We start from the raw sequence: 19,948 nt of genomic DNA, 5'->3' as shown, positions 1-19,948 counted from the left end.
GTGCCGTGAAAAGGTTGCAGCTGCATATAATGGAATTCAGAAAAATGACCCACCAGAGGTTTCCTCAAAATTGGAATAGTACTTGACTTGCTGGAATGGAAACATTTTGTTTATTTGAGGTCATTTTAGCGGTAGTGTAGTAAATGGTTATATATAAGTGGTGGTGGTGGTCCGGCAGTCCTGGTCGGCAATTGCTCCGCATGAGCGGCTATTTCCACGTAGTTCGGCTCACCATACATCACGTTATGCCGTATCTGGTATTCATAATCATGTTCAACAGAAACACATGGTGGGAATTGCAAATTGGGTTACAACTAGCGGATAATACAAAGCACGGCGAAAGAAAACGAGGGAATATGTCGACATGCGTAAACAGCCGTGCGCCATAAAATTCCAACTCTTAACAAGCCATCGCATACAGCCCATCTCCTTACCAGACCGGTACAACAGCGCATCGCGGAGGCAGTCGTTCTCCCGTTTCTTAACATAAAAAATAACTTATGGCTTTAACGTCTCCTCCCCCCCAAAAAAACCATATGATTATGAGAGACGCCGTAGTGGGTGGCTCCAGAAATTTCGACTGCCTAACGTGCACCTAAATCTAAGCACATAGGCTTCAAGCATACCCTCACCATCTTGTTTCTTAAAGTAGTATGCCTCTAAAATTTCCTGAATCTTTGTCCTGCCCCGACCTGAAATGCTAGTGTAGTCGAACACAGAAGTGCACCCCTGCAGTTTATTGGCAGTTGAGCACCACCATGTGCAAAGAGGGAAGCAGGCCTCGTGTGTTCTGAAGGAGTCATTGAGAAAACGGCCAGTAAATAAGACCCTCAAGGAAATTTTTAGGCGTTCTTCATTAAGAAATGGGAAAAAATTGCGTCAGCGACACGTCGTTGCATTTGTCTCGTGAGAAAGTGAGCTTTTTAAATGCCGCGATAACATGTCAAAATTTTAGGATAATTTTTGGCGCAAATGAAACGAGAACACACAACACAAGAGAACACCACGGGTGAAAAGTTATTTTGTCTCCTCGTTCAACTTCCTCAGTTAGGAATCAGTACCAACTAGCTGAAACTAGGATTGCGTCAAGATCCGTTATTATGGCTGTTCACTCATCTGCATGCTGGTTGCCGGTCAACCATGTTCACTCATCTGTTCACTCATCTGCATGCTGGTTGCCGGTTTTTTCTTTCTATAAATCTTTTTATCATACGTTAGCTTCATTGATTCCTTTTCCCAGCAGACTGTATTCTATTCTGACCTTCTTGTGTCTGTGGCTCAGAAACGTACTAAATATTATTACACCATTTAGCGCATGTGCTAAATTTATACAATTTAGCGCCAATATTAAATAAATATGAGATCGCTAGAAACGATTATCAACCTTTAGTGTACAGATACACGGCAATGACGTTGATAATTATTTGATGGTAATGTTGATGACATTGTGTTATTCAGGACAAAGCAAGCAAGAGAAAATCGCTATGTTATTCCTAAAAAAACGAATCCCAAATACTTATCGAAAGAGAACGAAGACAACCACAGCACGAAGCCACAAGTACGGATTTCCTTGCGGCTTCGTGCGTGCTACAAATAGGTGGTTGCCTTCTTTTACTTTCTGAACCCTTCCGCCCCCTCGCGGGTTTCCGCAGAACCTATTTGAAAATACTTATCGAGAACAAAACAAATTTCGTTATGTATTGCATATGTATTTGAGAATACTTGACCGATATTGAAGGCAAGAACATCTTACACAATGTTCCAAACCTTATTTTTTATCGCTTGTTTTTCAGCTTTCATCGAAACAGATGCAAAGAGGGGGAAACGGTGAGTCGTTTTCTAAATAAGCCACTTTTTAGACATTAGATGATTGATTAATTAAAGGCTGAATTAGGGTCGACAGCTGTAGGTGAGCCATCTCTTTCATCGAAGCAGAATGGAAGAGGCACGCTTGCTTCGGATCATTCAGAGATCGTTGACGAGTACAGTTGTCATGAGATTTTCTAACAAAACGACCACAACATTCATCAACTCAGACGCGGCACCAACAACTGCTATCTCCACTGAATTTGTATTTTTCAATGCTAGATGATGCCAGCTGTGCATGTTTTTGAGTACTTTATTTCTCCTTCTCGTCCTATACGTGTGCATCTCTATTTTTTGCATAGCCGCCTCTGATACCGCACATGCGGTATCTTTTTACGCATTTAGAAAATAGAGAAGAGTTATTTTATTGAAATAATAGTACTGTTTTGCTCATAAGAAAAGCTCTACCAGGTGATTGAAAGGAGTTTTTCGATCATTACGGTACTTTTCTTTCGGTATTGTTATGGTTCGAACCGAGATTGAATGAATCAATGAATTCACTACAAAAGCTTATTGCCTCACGAATTATACGCCGCAAAAAATAATAATCCGTTGAGTAGGAGCGGATTTACAAAGATTAGTCGCACGCTGCAATCGCATTCTCTCTTCTCTCGCCCCGGCGAAAACGCTGGAAGCTAAGCAGGAAGGGATGCAATGGGCTAAGGAAAAAATCACAGCATATACACGTAGTGAATGATGGTGAGTGGGCCGAAGCTTCCGCGCGTCCGTCCTTCCGGGTGTTGGTCCGTGCGTCCATTCATGCGTCCGTTCGTGCGTCCGTCCATCCACCCGTCTGTCTGTCTGTCTGTCTGTCTGTCTGTCTGTCTGTCTGTCTGTCTGTCTGTCTGTCTGTCTGTCTGTCTGTCTGTTTGTCTGTCTGTTTGTCTGTCTGTCCGTGAATGCGTCTTATCGCGTTCGAGAAAGCAGACGGCGCAGGGTAACACCGACGAGACGCGAGCTAAGGAAGCCGAGCTAAAGCGTCTTCAACGCGCCCACCTCTCTGCTTCATCCATGCCCCACCAACGATCCGCCACTGACGGCGACTATCCAGGAGACTGAGGGAGGCACTCCTTCCTCGCGCACCCAGGCACATGGGGGAAAGACATAGTTTTAGGGGCGAAACTTCTTATAGTGGCACCCGTTCGTCCCTCGTAGTCGTAGTAGTAGAGTGTAACCAGTCTTACATTTGACCTCCAAGGTGGTGCTGGTGGGAGATTTATTCTGTGCGTTGTTGAACAATAAAAAATTGCAACGTGCGCGTTATCTAAAAGCCGAGTTCTCCTGTCTCTCATTCCCCCACAGCAGCCATTGGCATGTACATTGAGCACTATCTGACAAGAAAGGTTTGCTACGTTATACTCGCTGGGCGTAACCTCCTTGGTTTTAGAAATGTTTAGCGAGCGTTGGGCCGCAGTGCCATGAATACAGTGAACTAGTATATACCATGAACTCGAAATGATCAAAGGTAGGAAGCAGACATGCAGCGCAAGCCGTAAGAAAGTGTGCGTGTGCCTCCTCTCTTTCAGTCCTTGGAAAGTCCGCTGAATGGCGGTGCTTCTATGTGAGGAATATATGATGAAAAGATGCGAGATGGTGGTACTTGAAGTGTTGACTAGGTGGACGAACGGACGCACAGACAGATGCATGGATGGACGCACGGATAACTGCAAGGACGGATGAACGCATGGACGGACGCAGGAGTGGATGCATGGACGAACGCAGGGACGGACGCGCAGATGGACGTGCGGACGCACGACGAACAGACGCACGCACGGATGGTCGGATGGACACACGGGCGGCCACACAGAGGCACGCATGGATGGACGGAAGCAAGAACGAATGGATGGACGGATGCTTCGCCCCACTCTCCATCATTCACTCCGTAGATATGTTGCCATTTTTTTCCTTCCTCCACGCCGAGGCCCACCCCAAGCAGCAGCCAATCGGAGAGTAGCGGCACTGCACCATCTAGAATATCCTCACTCAACTCAATTTTGTATGTACCACGGCCGGGCTAGACTGCACCTGAGCGCTTCTTTTCTTACCGCCTTCTCACCCGACGTGAATACAATGGGAGAGTTTCTGAGTATGTTTCGCCACCCGTCGGCGTTGGGGCTCAGCGACCCTAACCTTGCATCTTCTGCGCCACGCACAGAACACACAACACAAGGAAGTTTGTCGATGTGAAACCGTGAAATAAGGGCTTTCGACGAAGAGTGGAAGTGGGTTAAAAAATAAATCAGCGATAGAGTGACGATCGTCTACTTAAAAAAAACTAATCTTACCAAATGGTTTTTGCGCTTGATGTAGGTATGTATGTGCTCGTGGATAATACAAGCTGAAGCTCAGTAAAAATGCGGATGAATCGGCTTATGAGAGGCATTATCTGGAGGCATAAAGCACTGCAACAATCAGAGGGGTAGATAAAAAATGCTGTACCCTTTCTCCAAGCAGAGAGCACCATATACCATTGGTCCTTGGTTTCGTTGGACTTCAATTAAGAGAGGTCGCTCATAGAAGGACGAGTGCGCCTTCCCTTTGCTAGATGTTTTCTAGATTTATTTATTTATTCCAAATATATTTTAGTGGTTTTCACGGTCTGCAGCCTGACAACTCTTTAAAACACGTACGTGTGTTGTATATATAATGGCTAAAGAAACTGCGTATAAGAAGAAAGAAAGTAAAAAAAAGAGAGGACCCTTGCTGCTGAATACCCCTTCGGAAGGCACGCACAGAAAGTGGTTGTTTGCATTGTCAAAGTGCTAGCACCACGTGGAAATGTTGATTACGGACATCCCAAGCCCTCTTGCATTCCTTTGTTTTGCAAGTCACGTCCATTGACAGTGAGAACGAAGTAGGCAGCTGCTTTCGCTCGCATGAAGCTTGCCCCGTAACTAAAACTAGTGCAAATCAGTTCTGCGCTATCTTTCGAGTTCGTAGAAAAACATGTTTAGAAATAGAAACTGACAACATTACAACTTTTCGGCAAGTAATGCAGTTTTTTTTAATGTATGAATTCTCTGGTAACTTAGTGCTACAAGCAGGTAGTTCATTTCCTTTGATCTCTAGTGTGGCTTGCCTTATAGTGGGATTTACCCACCACGGCTGCATTTCATTTGGTCATTTGTCAGTGTTAAGACTACAGTGATTTCTCGAGTCAAGAAAGCAGTCGCACAGCCTTCAGTACGCGCATTACGCACATGACCATATATTAGCTCTGTGAAGGTCTATTGCTGTGTTCCGTCACGGCCGCTCGATCACCATGGTTCTGTATTGCAAGTACCGTTCGTGTAAAACACCCGGTGTTTCTTCTCTTTGATTCCCAAACAATACTGAGCTGTGCACCAAGTGACAAAAGTTTATTGCGAGAGACAACCTCATGTTACGACCGGCCCTAGGGAACCTAGCAAGAAGAGTTTGGGGGAGAACCGGTTCTTGACCGACGGGGTCGTCCACCCCCACCTCCCCATTCAGGCTCCTCCTCTCGCCGGGAGAACTCCGGCATCTGCTGTGCGTTCGTGACCATGTTTGGTAACATTTTAGGGCGCCGTGACCATATATGGAGATCGTGTTAGGTTGTGCCACTCCATGTGTTGTGAGAGGTGTTTCCCCCTCTCTCGTGGCCGAGGTGCCGGGGACACCGTATTGGCTGACGATGCGGACAAGGCGCCCAGTGTCAACAACGTGGCGCTATAAAATGCCGAAGACGTTTTGTATCACTCTCACTCTTCTCTCTTTGGATCAGTTGACCACTTCTCCACATGTAAATAAATCTCTGTCGTTTGTTCGGGCGCTTCTTCTCGCTGAATTGTCGGACGATGGATCCTGCGACGGGGCCAGCTACCGAAAACGAGACCGGCAGGACCCGGAGTCCCAACAACTGGATGGCAGCGGCGGGATGCCGATAACCCCGAAAGCGGCCACTGGACGGAGTGAGCCCGAAGTTCAACAACGGGACGACAGGAGAAGGATGACACGAGCTCATCGACTTCCAAAGGGAATCGAACGGCACTTCTGAGAGGCACGACGCCGGAGACATGACTGCGAACTGGGTGAGTGCCGGCTTTCCCTGTTAAATTTTACCAGGCATTTACACTATGTGTTAAGTAAAAGCTGGTAGAGAGGGGCTGTCTTGGTCATTGGGTTAACAGGTAACTTGCGTCAGGCAGAAATTGTGTGATAGCTTGGTTAAGCTCTTTCTGTCAGTGGCGTCAAGGTTAACAGTGACAGGGCAGGATTCTGTGTAAGAGCTTTTGAAGCTTTATTTGTAGACTAAGTTAACGGAAAACTTGAGGCAAGGCAGGTATCTAGAGCTGTCGTTGCCGTCAAGGTTAATTAGTTGCAGGACAGGAATCTTTGTGGAACAGAGACAGCGGTACTGGAAACAGCCATGAATCTGAAATCCCTGCGAAAGTCCATGTTGTTGCTACTTGCAAGGGAGTTGAATCTGGAGGTGTCGGACTCTCAAAGAAAGCCAGAGCTGATAGAGGCGATTCTCGCATTGGGGGTGGAGGATGACGAGCTGTCAGAATGTGTCGAGGAGATTCAGGAGAGGCAAGCGGCAGAGGCCGAAAGAAAGGCGGCCGAGGCCGAAAGGAAAGCGGCAGAAGCCGAGGCAGATAAGATGCGAAAGCACGAGCTTGAAATGAAGCGCCTCGAGCTAGAGATTAGCCATAATAGTAGAACAGGAGGCAGCGAGGCATCCGGTACCGCGGAGCGGGTCAGATTCAAAATGACGGACCTAATGAGATCGTACAAGCTAGGGGAGGACATTGGGCTGTTTCTCGTCAACTTTGAGAGAACTTGTGAAAGGCAAGGTTTCAGCCAGGATACGTGGCCTCAACGCTTGTTGTCCCTACTTCCGGGGGAGGCCTCAGAAGTAATCGCGCGCCTCACGAAAGAGGAGGCTGACGAGTACAGTGAGGTAAAGTCGAGCCTTCTCAAGAACTACAGGTTGTCAGCGGAAGGTTTCAGACAAAAATTTCGCAACGCCGTAAAAGAGAACAATGATTCATACCCGGAGTTTGCTTACAAGTTAATGGCCAACATGGGGGAGTGGCTCAAAGAGGCAAAGACGTATGGGAATCATGACAAGGTGCTCGAGTGTATTGGTCTGGAACAATTCTATCAAAGGTTACCAAAAAAGGTGAGGTTCTGGGTGCAGGATAGACCGAACGTGAACACCGTAACGAAGGCCGCAGATCTCGCTGAAGAATTCGTTACGCGCCGCGCCCTCGGGGCAAACAGCGAGCCTAAAAGGGAAAAATTCCTACTACCGAATAAGGCGCCGTTTAGAAAACAACCGACAAGTCTCGCACAAAAGGGTGAGGAAAACAATTCATCTATCCATGGGGCGTCGGCAGAGGCAAGCAAAAGGAAATTTGAGGCAAAAAAACCGGCTGCTTGTTTCAATTGCCACGAAACAGGGCACTTCGCGAAACACTGCCCGAAAGAAAAGGTGGCCTTTTTATCTATAAATGAAGCCGACGAGAACATGAAGTTGTTAGAGCCCTATATGTACGACCTTACCGTGAACGGCAAGCAGTGTCGGGTTCTTAGAGACTCCGCAGCCACTATGGACGTAGTTCATCCGTCTTTTGTTCAGTCCGGACAGTATTTAGGATACTGTGCCTGGATTAGACAAGCCGTAGAAGCAAACAGTCAGTGCCTCCCCGTAGCTAAAGTTGTCCTTAAAGGCGCATTTGGTACGTTAGAAACGAAGCCGCTGTATCGCCATATCTACCCCCTCAGTATCCTTACTTATTTTCAAATAAGTCAGATCAAATGCTGAAGGAGAAAGGTCTAACGTTGGGAGAAGGCATATTGCAGGCACTGACTAGATCGAAGGCACGTGCGCTGGCTGGGAGAGCAACATTCACTGAGACAAACAAGCCTCAAATCGACAACGGGCCTGGTTGCGAGTTGGACACCACGGTAACAAATCGACTTGTGCGAGAACAGGCCGCAGAAGCCGTAGTCGCGGAGGCAACCATTCCTAAAGGCGACGATGAACCTCCTCCTGAATTGGAAAGGGTCAATTACGCCTCGTTGACCGAGCAAATAGAAAATGCCGTTGCTCCCAAGCCGATTCCTGGTAGTACAGAGGATAGCACAGAGGGTGACACATTCCAGGTACTAGGAAATACAAAAGAGTTGTGTGTCATGCCAACTTCGGATAATTTCAGTCGGCTGCTGCAGGTGAGCCCCGCTTCATTAATAACCGAACAAAAGGGGGATCCAACGCTTAAGCAATTCCAGGACAGTTCGAAAGAGGGAATCGCCAAACGAAATGTGAGATTCCAAGAGAGGAGCGGCATACTCTATCGAAAATATCTAGATAGGCGAGGAGTAGAGTTTGACCAGGTAGTCGTACCTCAGGCGTATCGTCAGGATTTGCTTAGTTTGGTGCATGGAGAATCATGGTCAGGCCACTTAGGCGTAAAGAAGACGAAAAATCGTCTTTTACAGGAATACTACTGGCCTGGACGCTTTAAAGATGTAGAGAGGTTTGTAAACTCTTGCGATGTGTGTCAGCGAGTGGGTAAGCCGGGAGATAAGGCCAAATTTCCAATGAAGCTGGTACCCGTAATCACGGAGCCCTTTCGTCGGTTGGTAATTGACACAGTAGGTCCTTTGCCCAAGACAACTTCAGGCTACCGTCACATCCTGACCTTAATCTGCCCAGCTACTAAATTTCCAGAGGCGGTCCCGCTAAAAGAGCTAAGTTCCGTGGAAGTAGTGAACGTCCGTGTTTGCCCGGGTAGGCTTTCCTGCCGAGATACAATCAGACCAGAACACCATTTTCACGAGTGCCTTAACGACAACCTTTCTAGAGTGGTGTGGCGTGAAATTATTGCATAGTTCAGTCTACCATCCGCAGTCGAACTCGATAGAAAAGCTTCACTCCGTGATGAAGCGAGTGTTAAGAGCCTTATGTTTTGAACGAAAAACTGACTGGGAAATGTGCTTACCTGCAACGATGTTTGCACTAAGAACTGCACCACATGAGACAACAGGGTTTACGCCAGCGGAACTTGTTTACGGCCGCAGACTGCGGTCTCCTCTTCGTATGCTGAGAGAGTCGTGGGAAGGTCAGGGAGATGATCCTGTAGTAGTGGAATATGTCCTCACCTTATTGGATCGTCTAACAAAAGCCCAAGAACTGACCGAGAGTGCGATGACCAAAGCACAGCAGAAGGCTAAGCTTTACTACGATCGGACAGCTAAAGCACGACACTTTGCTGTAGGAGACAGGGTCATGTTGTTGAGGCCCTCCCAAAAGAATAAGCTTGAAGTGCAATGGGTCGGCCCGGCCGAGATTACTCGAAAATTGTCTGACACCAACTATGTGGTAAAATTACCAGGAAGTCGTAAGGCACACCAGGTGTATCATAGCAACTTACTCAAACCCTACAAAGAGAGGGAAGCCATCGTGAACATGACTTTAAATGTTCCGGAAGAGGTTCCGGCAGAAATCCCTGAATTAGCTCCCGAATCGGACGAAGTCCCGATCGAGAAAAGAGTTGAGGATTTAGTATCAAAGTCACAACTGACAACGAAGCAGAAGCAGGAATTGCGTGGTCTTTTGACCGAGTTTCAGGACAGATTTGTAAGCGAGCCAGGCCGGACATCCGTCCTCACTCATGACATAGAGCTTACCTCGTCGGAACCGGTAAGATCTAAGACGTATCGGGTGTCACCTCGCCGGCTTGAGCTAATAAAAGCAGAGGTTAACAGGATGCTGGAATTGGGCGTGATTGAGCCGTGTGAAAGTGATTACACTTCCCCGTTAATTCTTGTGGAGGTACCCGGCAAAGATCCGCGTCCTTGCGTAGACTATCGTAAGTTAAACCTCATCACCAAGGATCAGACATACCCAATTCCCCACATTGAGGAACGCGTCGAGAGGGTAAGCAGCGCGCAATTTATCTCAACGTTAGACCTAGTGAGAGGTTACTGGCAGGTGCCGCTCACCGAGAGGGCGAGCCGGTATGCTGCATTTATTTCACCATTGGGGACATTCCGCCCTAAAGTGTTGAGTTTCGGCCTAAAGAATGCGCCTTACTGTTTTTCAAACTTAATGGATAAGGTTTTGCGGGGTCAAGAGGACTTCGCATTACCTTACTTGGACGACGTCGCCGTGTTTTCCTCGTCCTGGCCAGAACACTTGGCGCATTTGAGAGCAGTACTGACACGCCTACGCGAAGCAGGTTTAACGGTAAAGGCGCCCAAGCGTCAGCTAGCACAAGCAGAGGTACTCTATCTCGGGCATGTTATCGGTCTAGGGCATCGCCGTCCCTCTGAAATGAAAGTGGCAGCTATCCGAGACTTTCCTCAGCCCCGAACGAAAACCGATATTCGGGCTTTTCTTGGAATAGCTGGTTACTATCGTAAGTACATCCCTAGATATTCCGACATTGCCAGCACTCTTACTGACGCGTTGCGCAAGACCGAGCCCCAAATGATCGACTGGGATGAGGAGAAAGAAAAGGCTTTCCGCGTTTTGAAAGCGGCCTTGTCGAGCCAACCTTTGCTTAGTTCACCGCACTACTCGAGGCCTTTCATAGTCCAATGTGACGCTAGTGATAGAGGCATGGGGGCAGTTCTTAGTCAAAGGGATGAGGGGGATCAAGAGCATCCCGTCCTCTATGTTAGCCGGAAACTCACCCTTCGCGAGCAGGTTTACAGCGCTAGCGAAAAGGAATGTGCGTGCTTGGTTTGGGCAGTCCAGAAACTGGCTTGTTATATTGCCGGAAGCAAGTTCATTGTGGAAGTGGACCACTGTCCTCTCACCTGGCTACAGACCATGTCCTCTAAGAACGGCGGCCTGCTGCGTTGGAGCCTCGTTTTGCAACAATATACGTTTGAAATACGCTACAAAAAGGGTGTACTCCATGGCAACGCTGATGGCTTAAGTCGATGCCCCTGACGCGAGAGGATGTCTCGAGAACTCTGGCATTTTTTTTCCTGACCTAGACAAGAGCTAGTGATTGTTTTTTTACTCCTTTAGGTGTACTTGTTTGAAAACGTTGAAGACACGGCTATCCAGGGTTTCGGGTTCGGTGTGCTTCCAGTGTTGTTGTTTTGTGTCACCTTAACGTATGAGTAACATTATGAATAAATTGTGTATTTCCTTTAATATCAGTTAAAGGGGAAAATTGCCTGGTGGAGTTTGGCGGAATTGACCGGCGCTCACCGGCTGAGTAGTTGTGTTTTCATGTGCGTATGTGATGTCTGTTGAGCCCACAATGAAGCAGGTGGTGCCCTCTACTTCATCAAAGACGGTCGTCACCAATTGACTGCCGGCGCTGATCTCTCCGGACAGTGGCTGCAAACCTCAGCCCATCGAGATCTTCACCCCCCCCCGCGCGAGAGACTGTTACGACCGGCCCTAGGGAACCTAGCAAGAAGAGTTTGGGGGAGAACCGGTTCTTGACCGACGGGGTCGTCCACCCCCACCTCCCCATTCAGGCTCCTCCTCTCGCCGGGAGAACTCCGGCATCTGCTGTGCGTTCGTGACCATGTTTGGTAACATTTTAGGGCGCCGTGACCATATATGGAGATCGTGTTAGGTTGTGCCACTCCATGTGTTGTGAGAGGTGTTTCCCCCTCTCTCGTGGCCGAGGTGCCGGGGACACCGTATTGGCTGACGATGCGGACAAGGCGCCCAGTGTCAACAACGTGGCGCTATTAAATGCCGAAGACGTTTTGTATCACTCTCACTCTTCTCTCTTTGCATCAGTTGATCACTTCTCTACATGTAAATAAATCTCTGTCGTTTGTTCGGGCACTTATTCTCGCTGAATTGTCGGACGATGGATCCTGCGACGGGGCCAGCTACCGAAAACGAGACCGGCAGGACCCGGAGTCCCAACACTCATCATCAACGTCTGCATCGACAGTCGAAGGCAGCAGACACTTGCGCGATGAAGAGTATGTGCGTGCGTTCCCCATCAGAAAACATATTCCTGATTCCGTGCCTACTCTTTTCGAGGACTATTCTTCCTACTTGATTTTCAAGGGCGTAGAAGCCTCACAAATATCCTGCTTCGAAAGCTTCTCCTCTATGTCAAAAATCAAGGAAGCGAAAGGCAGTGACCAACAAACCATATCTGGTTGTTGCAACTTCACAAGACGCTTTAACTGACCAAGAAGCGGTAATTGTTTTGCACGCAAACAATAAACAAGGGTGCTAATTGCAGTGGTCGATACCAGACTATGATAGGACGATTGCGCTCCCAAGGAGAAGGAGGAGGATGATGATACAACTTTATTTGAAAAAAAATCAAAGTATATGTGGTTGGGCCCCTAGACGTCCGGGAGCCCCCAGGACGACATCTCTAGGCAGGCCCGGTGCACCAGCCACAACTGGTCGTCCGAACCAGTGACCCGAAGAGCGGCCTCCCACGAGGAAAGGGAAGGGTTAGGGATAGGGTCTACCGCCATGGGCTTTGGGCAGTTCCACAAGCAATGGAAAAGATCAGCCCGGGGTGCCCCACAGGTGGTGCAATGTGGTTGGTGAAGAGTGGGGTAAAATAGGTGTGCCAAATAGGGAGAAATCAATGATTTTGTCTGTAGCTGGCGCCAAACTGAACTCTGATTAGAGGTGAGGGAGAAGTGCGGGGCAGGGAAATCTTGTCTGACATTCCGTTAATACCTCGTAATTTCATGGTAGGTGCGGATTCCCTCTTGTGGTTTTCTCACAGGTTCGGGTGAGCGATCCCCCAGGGTCCGGATGGAAAGACCTCGGACATGCGCATGAACGCGCTCATTCCCGGGGATACACTCATGGCCAGGCACCCACGTGATAGTCACCGGATGTAGAAATGAAGGAATGTTGCTCAGTATGCGTGAAACTGTCTTTGGTGCTATGCCTTGACGGAAGTATCGATAAGCGCTTTGGGAATCAGGGCGAATTTCTGTAATGGTAGAATCTGCGGCCGCATGCACCACTGCTAGGGCTAGTGTAACCACCTCAGCCACGTCGGGGCGTGCCGTTTTAACGGACGCGGAAATGCTAATGCGTCCGTCTTCTGTCATGGCAGCAGCCATGGCCGTTCCTTCAAGTGGGCCTACCGCAGCGTCGACATAGAGGACGTCTTCACAATTTTTGCACCTTCGTATGTAATAATCAGCGCGTGCCTTGCGTCGGCCTGGATGTCGTTGTGGATTCATGTTGCGCGGCAATGGTTTGAGTTGCATGTGTGCCGCGACCCTTATTGGAATAGGCGACCATGCTTCTTCGTATCGCATCGTGTCACTTGATTCAAGCCCCAGGGTTCGGAGCAGGTTCCGCCCTGTAGGTGTCTGAGAAAGGCGCAGGAGCTGATTGCTTCTCCGTGCTTCTATTATTTCTTGCACTGTATTATGCAGACCTGTCTCTAGGAGGAGAGTAGTTTTGGTGCGCATCGGCAACCTCAATGCGGTTTTAACCGCCCCGCCTGATTAGACTGTTAGCCCGTTCCATTTGCTTTTGAGTGAGATGGTGATATGGAAGATGATAAGCGAGGCGAATCACCACCAAAACCTCAACAATTTGCATGGTGTCCTTTTCAGATAGACCATGATTGCGCGACGCAATCCGGTGGACCAGTGCTGAAATTTGCTTTATCTGCTTATCAAGAATGTTCAAGGTGTAGTTTGCGTCTAAGTTTGATTGTATGTGTAGACCCAATACCCTGATTTTATGTACTCTTGGTACAGGTTGACCATGCACGTGCAGGTCAATGCTTGAGTCGTGCATGCGTGATTCAATTGTAAGTAACTCCGACTTTTCTGGCGAACAATGGAGGCCCATTCTACTAATATACCACTAGATGACGTTGATGGCAGTTTGTAGAATGTCTTGTGCTTCCCCAATAGAGCCATGGCACACCCAGAGAGTCATATCATCGACGTAAAATGCATGCTGTAATTTAGGAATATCAGCAAGCTCTTTGGCCAATGGGGCCAAGGCTACATTGAATAAGAGTGGCGATAGGACAGCTCCCTGGGGTGTACCCCTAGTTGGGAGAGAAAAAGTGGCGGATGTAAGTGTACCTAATCTAACCTCGGCGGTACGGTTTTCCAAAAAAAAGCTTTGACATAATGCCAGGTCCTACGACCACAGCCAGTTGTGGCCAATGTCCTGAGAATGTGTTTGTTACCTACATAATCGAAAGCCTTTTGTATGTCTAATGCGAGAATGGCTCTGGTTTGGGCTGTCTGCCGTTTGGGATGAAATAGAGTCTCTTAAACCTGCAGGAGGACATCCTGCGCCGAAAGATTGGGGCGAAAGCCAAACTGCGTATTGGTAAAGAAATTGCTAGCTTCTAAATGTGGCTGTAGTCAACGGAGAACAACATGCTCAAAAAGTTTACCTACACAGCTCGTGAGCGAGATGGGTCGTCAATTTTCGAGAAGTAGTGATTTGCCTGATTTCGGAATCAGATTATTCTGTGCATGTTTCCAAACACAGGGCAGTGTGCCCTTGCTCCAGTGTTCGTTAAAGAGATCCGTGAGCTCCTGTAGAGACACGTCATCTAAGTTTCGGAGGATCTTATATGTTATACGATCCGGCCATGGTGCAGTGTCCCAGGTAATACAAGCAAGGGCCTGTTTTACCTCTTCAAGCGTGATATCTGCATCCAAGTTTTCGTCCGGATCAGGGGGTGTTAAAGGGAGTGCGTTCATATCCGCCGGTAGGGGCTGAGGAATGTAAAGGTTTTTTATGTGTGTCATAATGTCTGTGCCTTTTTGCTCTTCAAGGTAAATGAGTCGTTGGGTAGCGTTGTGAATGTGGTTTTTGGCCGACGTGGGATCTAGAAGGGCCTTTAGGATGTTCCATGTACGTTTTGTGCCAAGTGTTCCTTTCAGTGTCCCACAAAAGTTTTCCCAATTAGCTTTCGCTAACTGGGTGGCATACTGTGCGGCTTCCTCTGTGACTGCAGCGATACGTAGGCGAAGTTTGCGGTTTAGCCTCTGACGCTTCCATCGTTTACAAAGGCTTCGTCGGGCCTCCCACAGATAGAGGAGGTGGGGGTCAACTTGAGGCGCATTTTGCGTGTTCTTAATCTTTTTACCAGACCTAACAACATCATCTTGTATACTTTGAGTCCAATACTCTATAGATTGCGGACTGGTATTCTCCGCGGCGATATATGTGCGGAGTTTATCCCAGTCAACGAGAGTCTGCATTTTAGGTCGGAAAATTTTAGAATTTCGCGTTATGACAGTTCGAATCACATGGTGGTCGCTACCTAATGTATCCGGGAGAACCTCATGTGTTTTTACTATTACATGTGCACTAATCATTGTGAGGTCAGGCGTGGTATCCCTGACGGTGCAAGTGCCTACTCGCGTTGGCACAGTAGGATCAGTAATTAAGGTAAGTGCGTGGTGCATCATGGCGCTATGTACAAGGTTACCTTTCGGTGAGTTACTTATGTAACCCCATGCGGTATGACTTGCATTAAAGTCACCTACTATGATGCGATGTGTGGACTGCGTTTGAACGAGAATTTCGGGTATGCCAGTGCCCTTATCTTTAGGGGTGCTGTATATGTTGATTACCAAGAGTCCTTTACCCGATGTGTGATTCAACGGAATTACCTCAAGAGCAGTGTACTCGGTTCCATTCTCTGATGAGCTTTTCGTAGGAGTCTGATCTATGAATTGAAGGGTTTTATGAATAAGAATAGCGGTGCGCGATGTCACCGATGCCACCTGATATCCTTGCAGAGAGAAAGGGACAGACCCCGTCTCCTGCAGAGCCACTATATGGGGTGGTTCAGCGGAGTGTTGAATGTAGGCGGCCAATTGAGAGTGTTTTTTTCTGATGCTTCTATAGTTCCACTGCCATATATTGATATCAGATGAATTTTGATTTCCGGATGGAGAAGGCAAGCCTGCTCTTCCGGGATTTGGTCGATTACTAGAATTCGCCATGTTGAGTCGTTGTGGAGTGAAAACTCCCGATTGTGGGCTGTTCGCCTGCGCCATGTTCTGAGAGGAAGCGGCGGCAGATTGGCGTTGTTTATGATTACAGGTTGGTGATGATGAGCTTCCATATCGTACAGGTGATTAATTGTAGCCTCAACTTTTTCCATGCGGTGACTAAACGTAGCCTCCATTCTCTGGAGGGCCTGTTCTTGTTCGTTAATCAGTTGTGTTTTAACAGCCTCGAGACTATCACTTACGAAATTTAGAACTAGTTGTGTGAGGGCTTGAGCGAATTCTGGAGTTTGGAAATACAGGGCACACCTCTGTTGAACGAGGGCTGGAGAATAAGGTGGTGTTGATCGCGAAGGATTTTGGGAGGCCTGCTCAACGGGCGACTTACCAGGGACGGCCAGGGGGTCCTGTCATCGCTGTAGCTGCGACTGTGGGGCTTGATCTAGGCGACCTCCTGCAGCCAAGCCAGATGAAATCGAGGCCGCTGCCCTGGCCTCCAAGCCAGGTGCATGGGTGGGCTCTCGTAGCGGGAGTGCTGGCCACGTATTGTAGCTTTTCGCACTGCACTGCGAAGAAGGCGGTGGGTAGTTCCTGGATTAATGCGCAGATGCCTGGATAGGTGGAGGTGCTCCGGGTTGAATAGGTTGCGAGGTCTGCTTTCCATTCTTAGGAGTTTTTGAGCGCTTGGATCGAGCACTCCTACTGTGGCCTTCGCTGCTGGCGCGCTGAGGACCGCTGCGAGGTTGGTTGTTTGGTGGCAACTGTTCATAAAGCTGTTTCAGTGGAGGATCATTTGGCTTTTCTAGGAGCTGGCGTTCATCTCTAAGAACACGGGGCCCAGGTCTCCTTTGTCGGGCTGGGCAACCCATGTTGATGGTGGGGTGTTCGTCGGAGCCACGGGTTAAACACTGCGGGACGCAACTATCGTGGTGTTCACTTGGGTTGAGAATGCCACAATTTCCACACCGGTGTTCCTGTGGATATGGGCAGATGTCGTGTCGGTGGCCAGTTCTGAGGCAGCAGTGGCACACTTGGGTGACTGGTCGGAAAGGTCTGCATCGAAATTCCACGCCTTGGAAGTAAACGTATCGGGGAACACGCTTTCCCTCGAAGGTGTAGAGGCATGCTCCATTCGTCCCGAATGGTCGCGCTTGGATAATATTGATACTTTGGGGATAAGTGACGGTGTCGTTCATGAGGGCGTCCTCTGTGGGTATAGGGAGGGATCCTGTGATTACTCCCTTGCAGGAATTATCTGGGGAAGCCACGTAAGCAAGGACTTCATACGATCTGATGCCGAGCTTGAGCGTCTGCACATGGCACAGCTGTACCGTGAGGTCTGGGTCAGAGGTACTGACTAGGGCGATGTTCTGCTCCTTGCGTACTCGTATCCGCGCACTCATGGGCAAGGGGGCTCGGAGCGCGGTTTGTATAGCAGCGCGCAAGGATAAAACCACTTCTTGTTGTAGAGATATGCCTTCTCTTATACAAAATATCACATTGTGGTCCTCTACGGGAAGGCGTAGCAGGCGGGGCCGGCCGGTTCCATGTCGGTGCTCACGTTGGTGGAATGTGGCTGGCGGCGTCGCGGAGGCCTCCTAGGCAACAACCTTCTTTCGGCGAGCGTCGATCACCCGAAACCATGGAGTGTGAGGCACGGATGGCCGCAGGTATGTACTTTTGGACGCTTCGGCAACGCCGCTCGGACCGGGGGTAGAGTCGGTGGGCCCGACATTGTCCGTGGGTTCGAAGTCGTCAGCATCCATGCAGTCCAGTTGGTCTGGTGAGTCAGAATTGATGGTGGTCATCTCTGCGAATCGGGCCCCTGCCCAGTTCGCTGCCTGTGCTCCCAAGTGTCGCACCATCGTTCAAAATGCGAGAAGGTGCAGCAATTGCTAAAACAAGAAAAAAGGCGTCCCAATATTATCGCGAAAGCAAGCACTATGCATGTGTTAAAAATCGCAACAGATGCACAGAAAGGAGAGAAAAAATACCTGTTTCTTTTGCATCAAATAGAATGCGACGGATTGATATGTGAGGTTTAACGACCCAAAAGCACTATAGGATTATGAGAGACGCTGTGGTGGAGGGCGCTGGAAATTTCGACCACCTTAGAATGTGACGGAAGAAAGCGTTCAGCGTACCCAGATGAACTTGTAAGGGGCGTATGATACGGTGCTTTATGTCAAAAAAAGGCTACGATCATTCACGCACTTCGAGGCTTGTGGCACGGCCAGCTAAGTGCACTCTTCAGAGGTATATTGGTCCAAGCCCAGAACCATCATGTATGAGCAATGTCATAAACCGTTTGTGTGTCTTGAACGATTAAGCAACTTGTTTTTCAACGCGCAGTGAGTGGAGAAGCACGCCCGAACTCATGTGCCAACGTCGCACGCGCTGCTGCACAGAGCGCGAGGTCAGGGTCACAGCGCCCCCCTCATAACAGCGTGAGAGGCATGTAGTACATCCGATGCGAAGGCCGTAAGAAGCGAGCGCGCAGGTGCAGTCTAGCCCGGCCATGATATGTACTTCTATAAGACAGCTCCGTCTGTTATACTGTTCGAGATATACTGCCTTTCTTTTTTAAGGGCGAAGCTCCTTACAGCGGCATCCGTACGTCCCTCGTAGCCGTTGTAGTATGTAGCAAGTACAACGTTTTGACCTCCAAAGTGGTGCCGGTGAGAGATTTCTTCTGTGCGTTGTTGAACAATAAAACATAGTGCTCAATGTACATGGCAATGGCTGCTAATGGGGAATGAGAGACAGAAGCATTTGGCTTTTAGTTGACGCGCGCGCTGCGATCCCTATCAGCAGCCATTGGCATGTACATTGAGCACTATCTGACAAGAAAGGGTACTACGTTAAACTCGCTGGGTGTAACCTCCTTAGTTTGAGAAACGTTTAGCGAGCGTTGAGCCGCAGTGCCATGAATACAATAAACTAGTATATACCATGAATGAACTCGAGGTGGTTAAATGTGGGAAGTAGATACGAAGCGCAAGCCGTAAGAAAGTAAAAGGCGAATTTTCCTGTTTCTCATTTCCCATTAGCAGCCATTGGCATGTACATTGAGCCCTATCTGACGAAAAAGGTTGCTACGTTATACTCGCTGAGCGTAAGCTCCTTGGTTTTAGAAAGGCTTAGCGAGCGTTGGGTTGCAGTGCCACGAATACAGTGAACTGGTATATACCATGAACTCCAGGTGGCTAAAGGTGGAATAGACCCCAAGCGCAAGCCGTAAGAAATAGTGTGTGTGCCACCTCTCGTTTAGTCCTTGGAATGACCTCTGGATGGCGGTGCTTCTATATGAGAAATATATGATGAAAAGATGCGAGATGGTGTTACTTGGAGTGTTGAATAGATGGACGAACGGACACACAGACAGATGCATGGATGGATGCATGAACAGACGCAGGGGTGGATGCGTGGACGAACGCAGGGACGGACGCACGAACAGACGCACGCACGGACGGGCGGATGGACGCATGGACGGTCACACAGACGGACGCATGGGCGGACGGAAGCAAGAACGAATGGACAGACGAATGCTTCGCCCCACTCTCCATCATTTACTCCGTGGATATGCTGCCAATTTTTTTCTCCTCTTCTCTCGGTTTCTCGTCGCTTCTTCTTTTGATTACGCCACACGCAGCACAATAGAACAAGGGGAGCTTCTCGCCTAATAAGCCCCGCGCGCCTTGTGACCTCCCGTGGCGTTGTCTGTAACGACAGAGTGTGCTATGTTCAAATTAACCGATGGTTGGTGAAGGCCTTCTGTGAGTAACTTTAAATGCGAAGCATTTTTTAGCTAACTTCGGCGACATTAAGCGTATCTATCTATCTATCTATCTATCTATCTATCTATCTATCTATCTATCTATCTAGCCGCCTACGACTTTTAGCTCTCCTGGCCGTTTCGATAATGGTATCGGTACCAAACTTGGTATGGCATAACATGACTGTATGAAGAACATATCTGATTAGTCATAACATGAAAATCATGACGTATGTCATGAATGTTATGATTTAGAATCCATGATCCTGCTGCTCTTGCGGTGGTTTTGTTCACATGGCATGTTTAAGAACTGCTATGGTATGACGTGATTGCATGGCGAACACAAGCAACAGACCCTAACATGAAAATCATGAC

General features: G+C 48.5%; 1 protein-coding gene across 6 annotated transcripts in view; it reads left to right on the top strand.

The window, feature by feature from the left end:
- Mgtor (nuclear basket protein megator) overlaps positions 1-19,948 on the top strand; it is a 905,575-nt gene that overhangs the window by 840,174 nt on the left and 45,453 nt on the right. For all 6 annotated transcript variants that reach the window (XR_012884775.1, XM_075868440.1, XM_075868441.1 and 3 more), the window contains exon 48: positions 1,794-1,827. Coding sequence is in view for 5 of the 6 variants with exons in the window: in XM_075868440.1 (XP_075724555.1) it covers positions 1,794-1,827 (34 nt within the window). In the remaining variant the exon portion in view is untranslated. The remainder of the gene's footprint in view (positions 1-1,793; positions 1,828-19,948) is intronic.

Source organism: Rhipicephalus microplus, chromosome 7 (genome assembly GCF_043290135.1).
Source record: "Rhipicephalus microplus isolate Deutch F79 chromosome 7, USDA_Rmic, whole genome shotgun sequence".
In the NCBI taxonomy this organism is placed as follows: Eukaryota; Metazoa; Arthropoda; class Arachnida; order Ixodida; family Ixodidae; genus Rhipicephalus; species Rhipicephalus microplus.
This window is presented reverse-complemented; position numbering and strand designations above follow the sequence as displayed.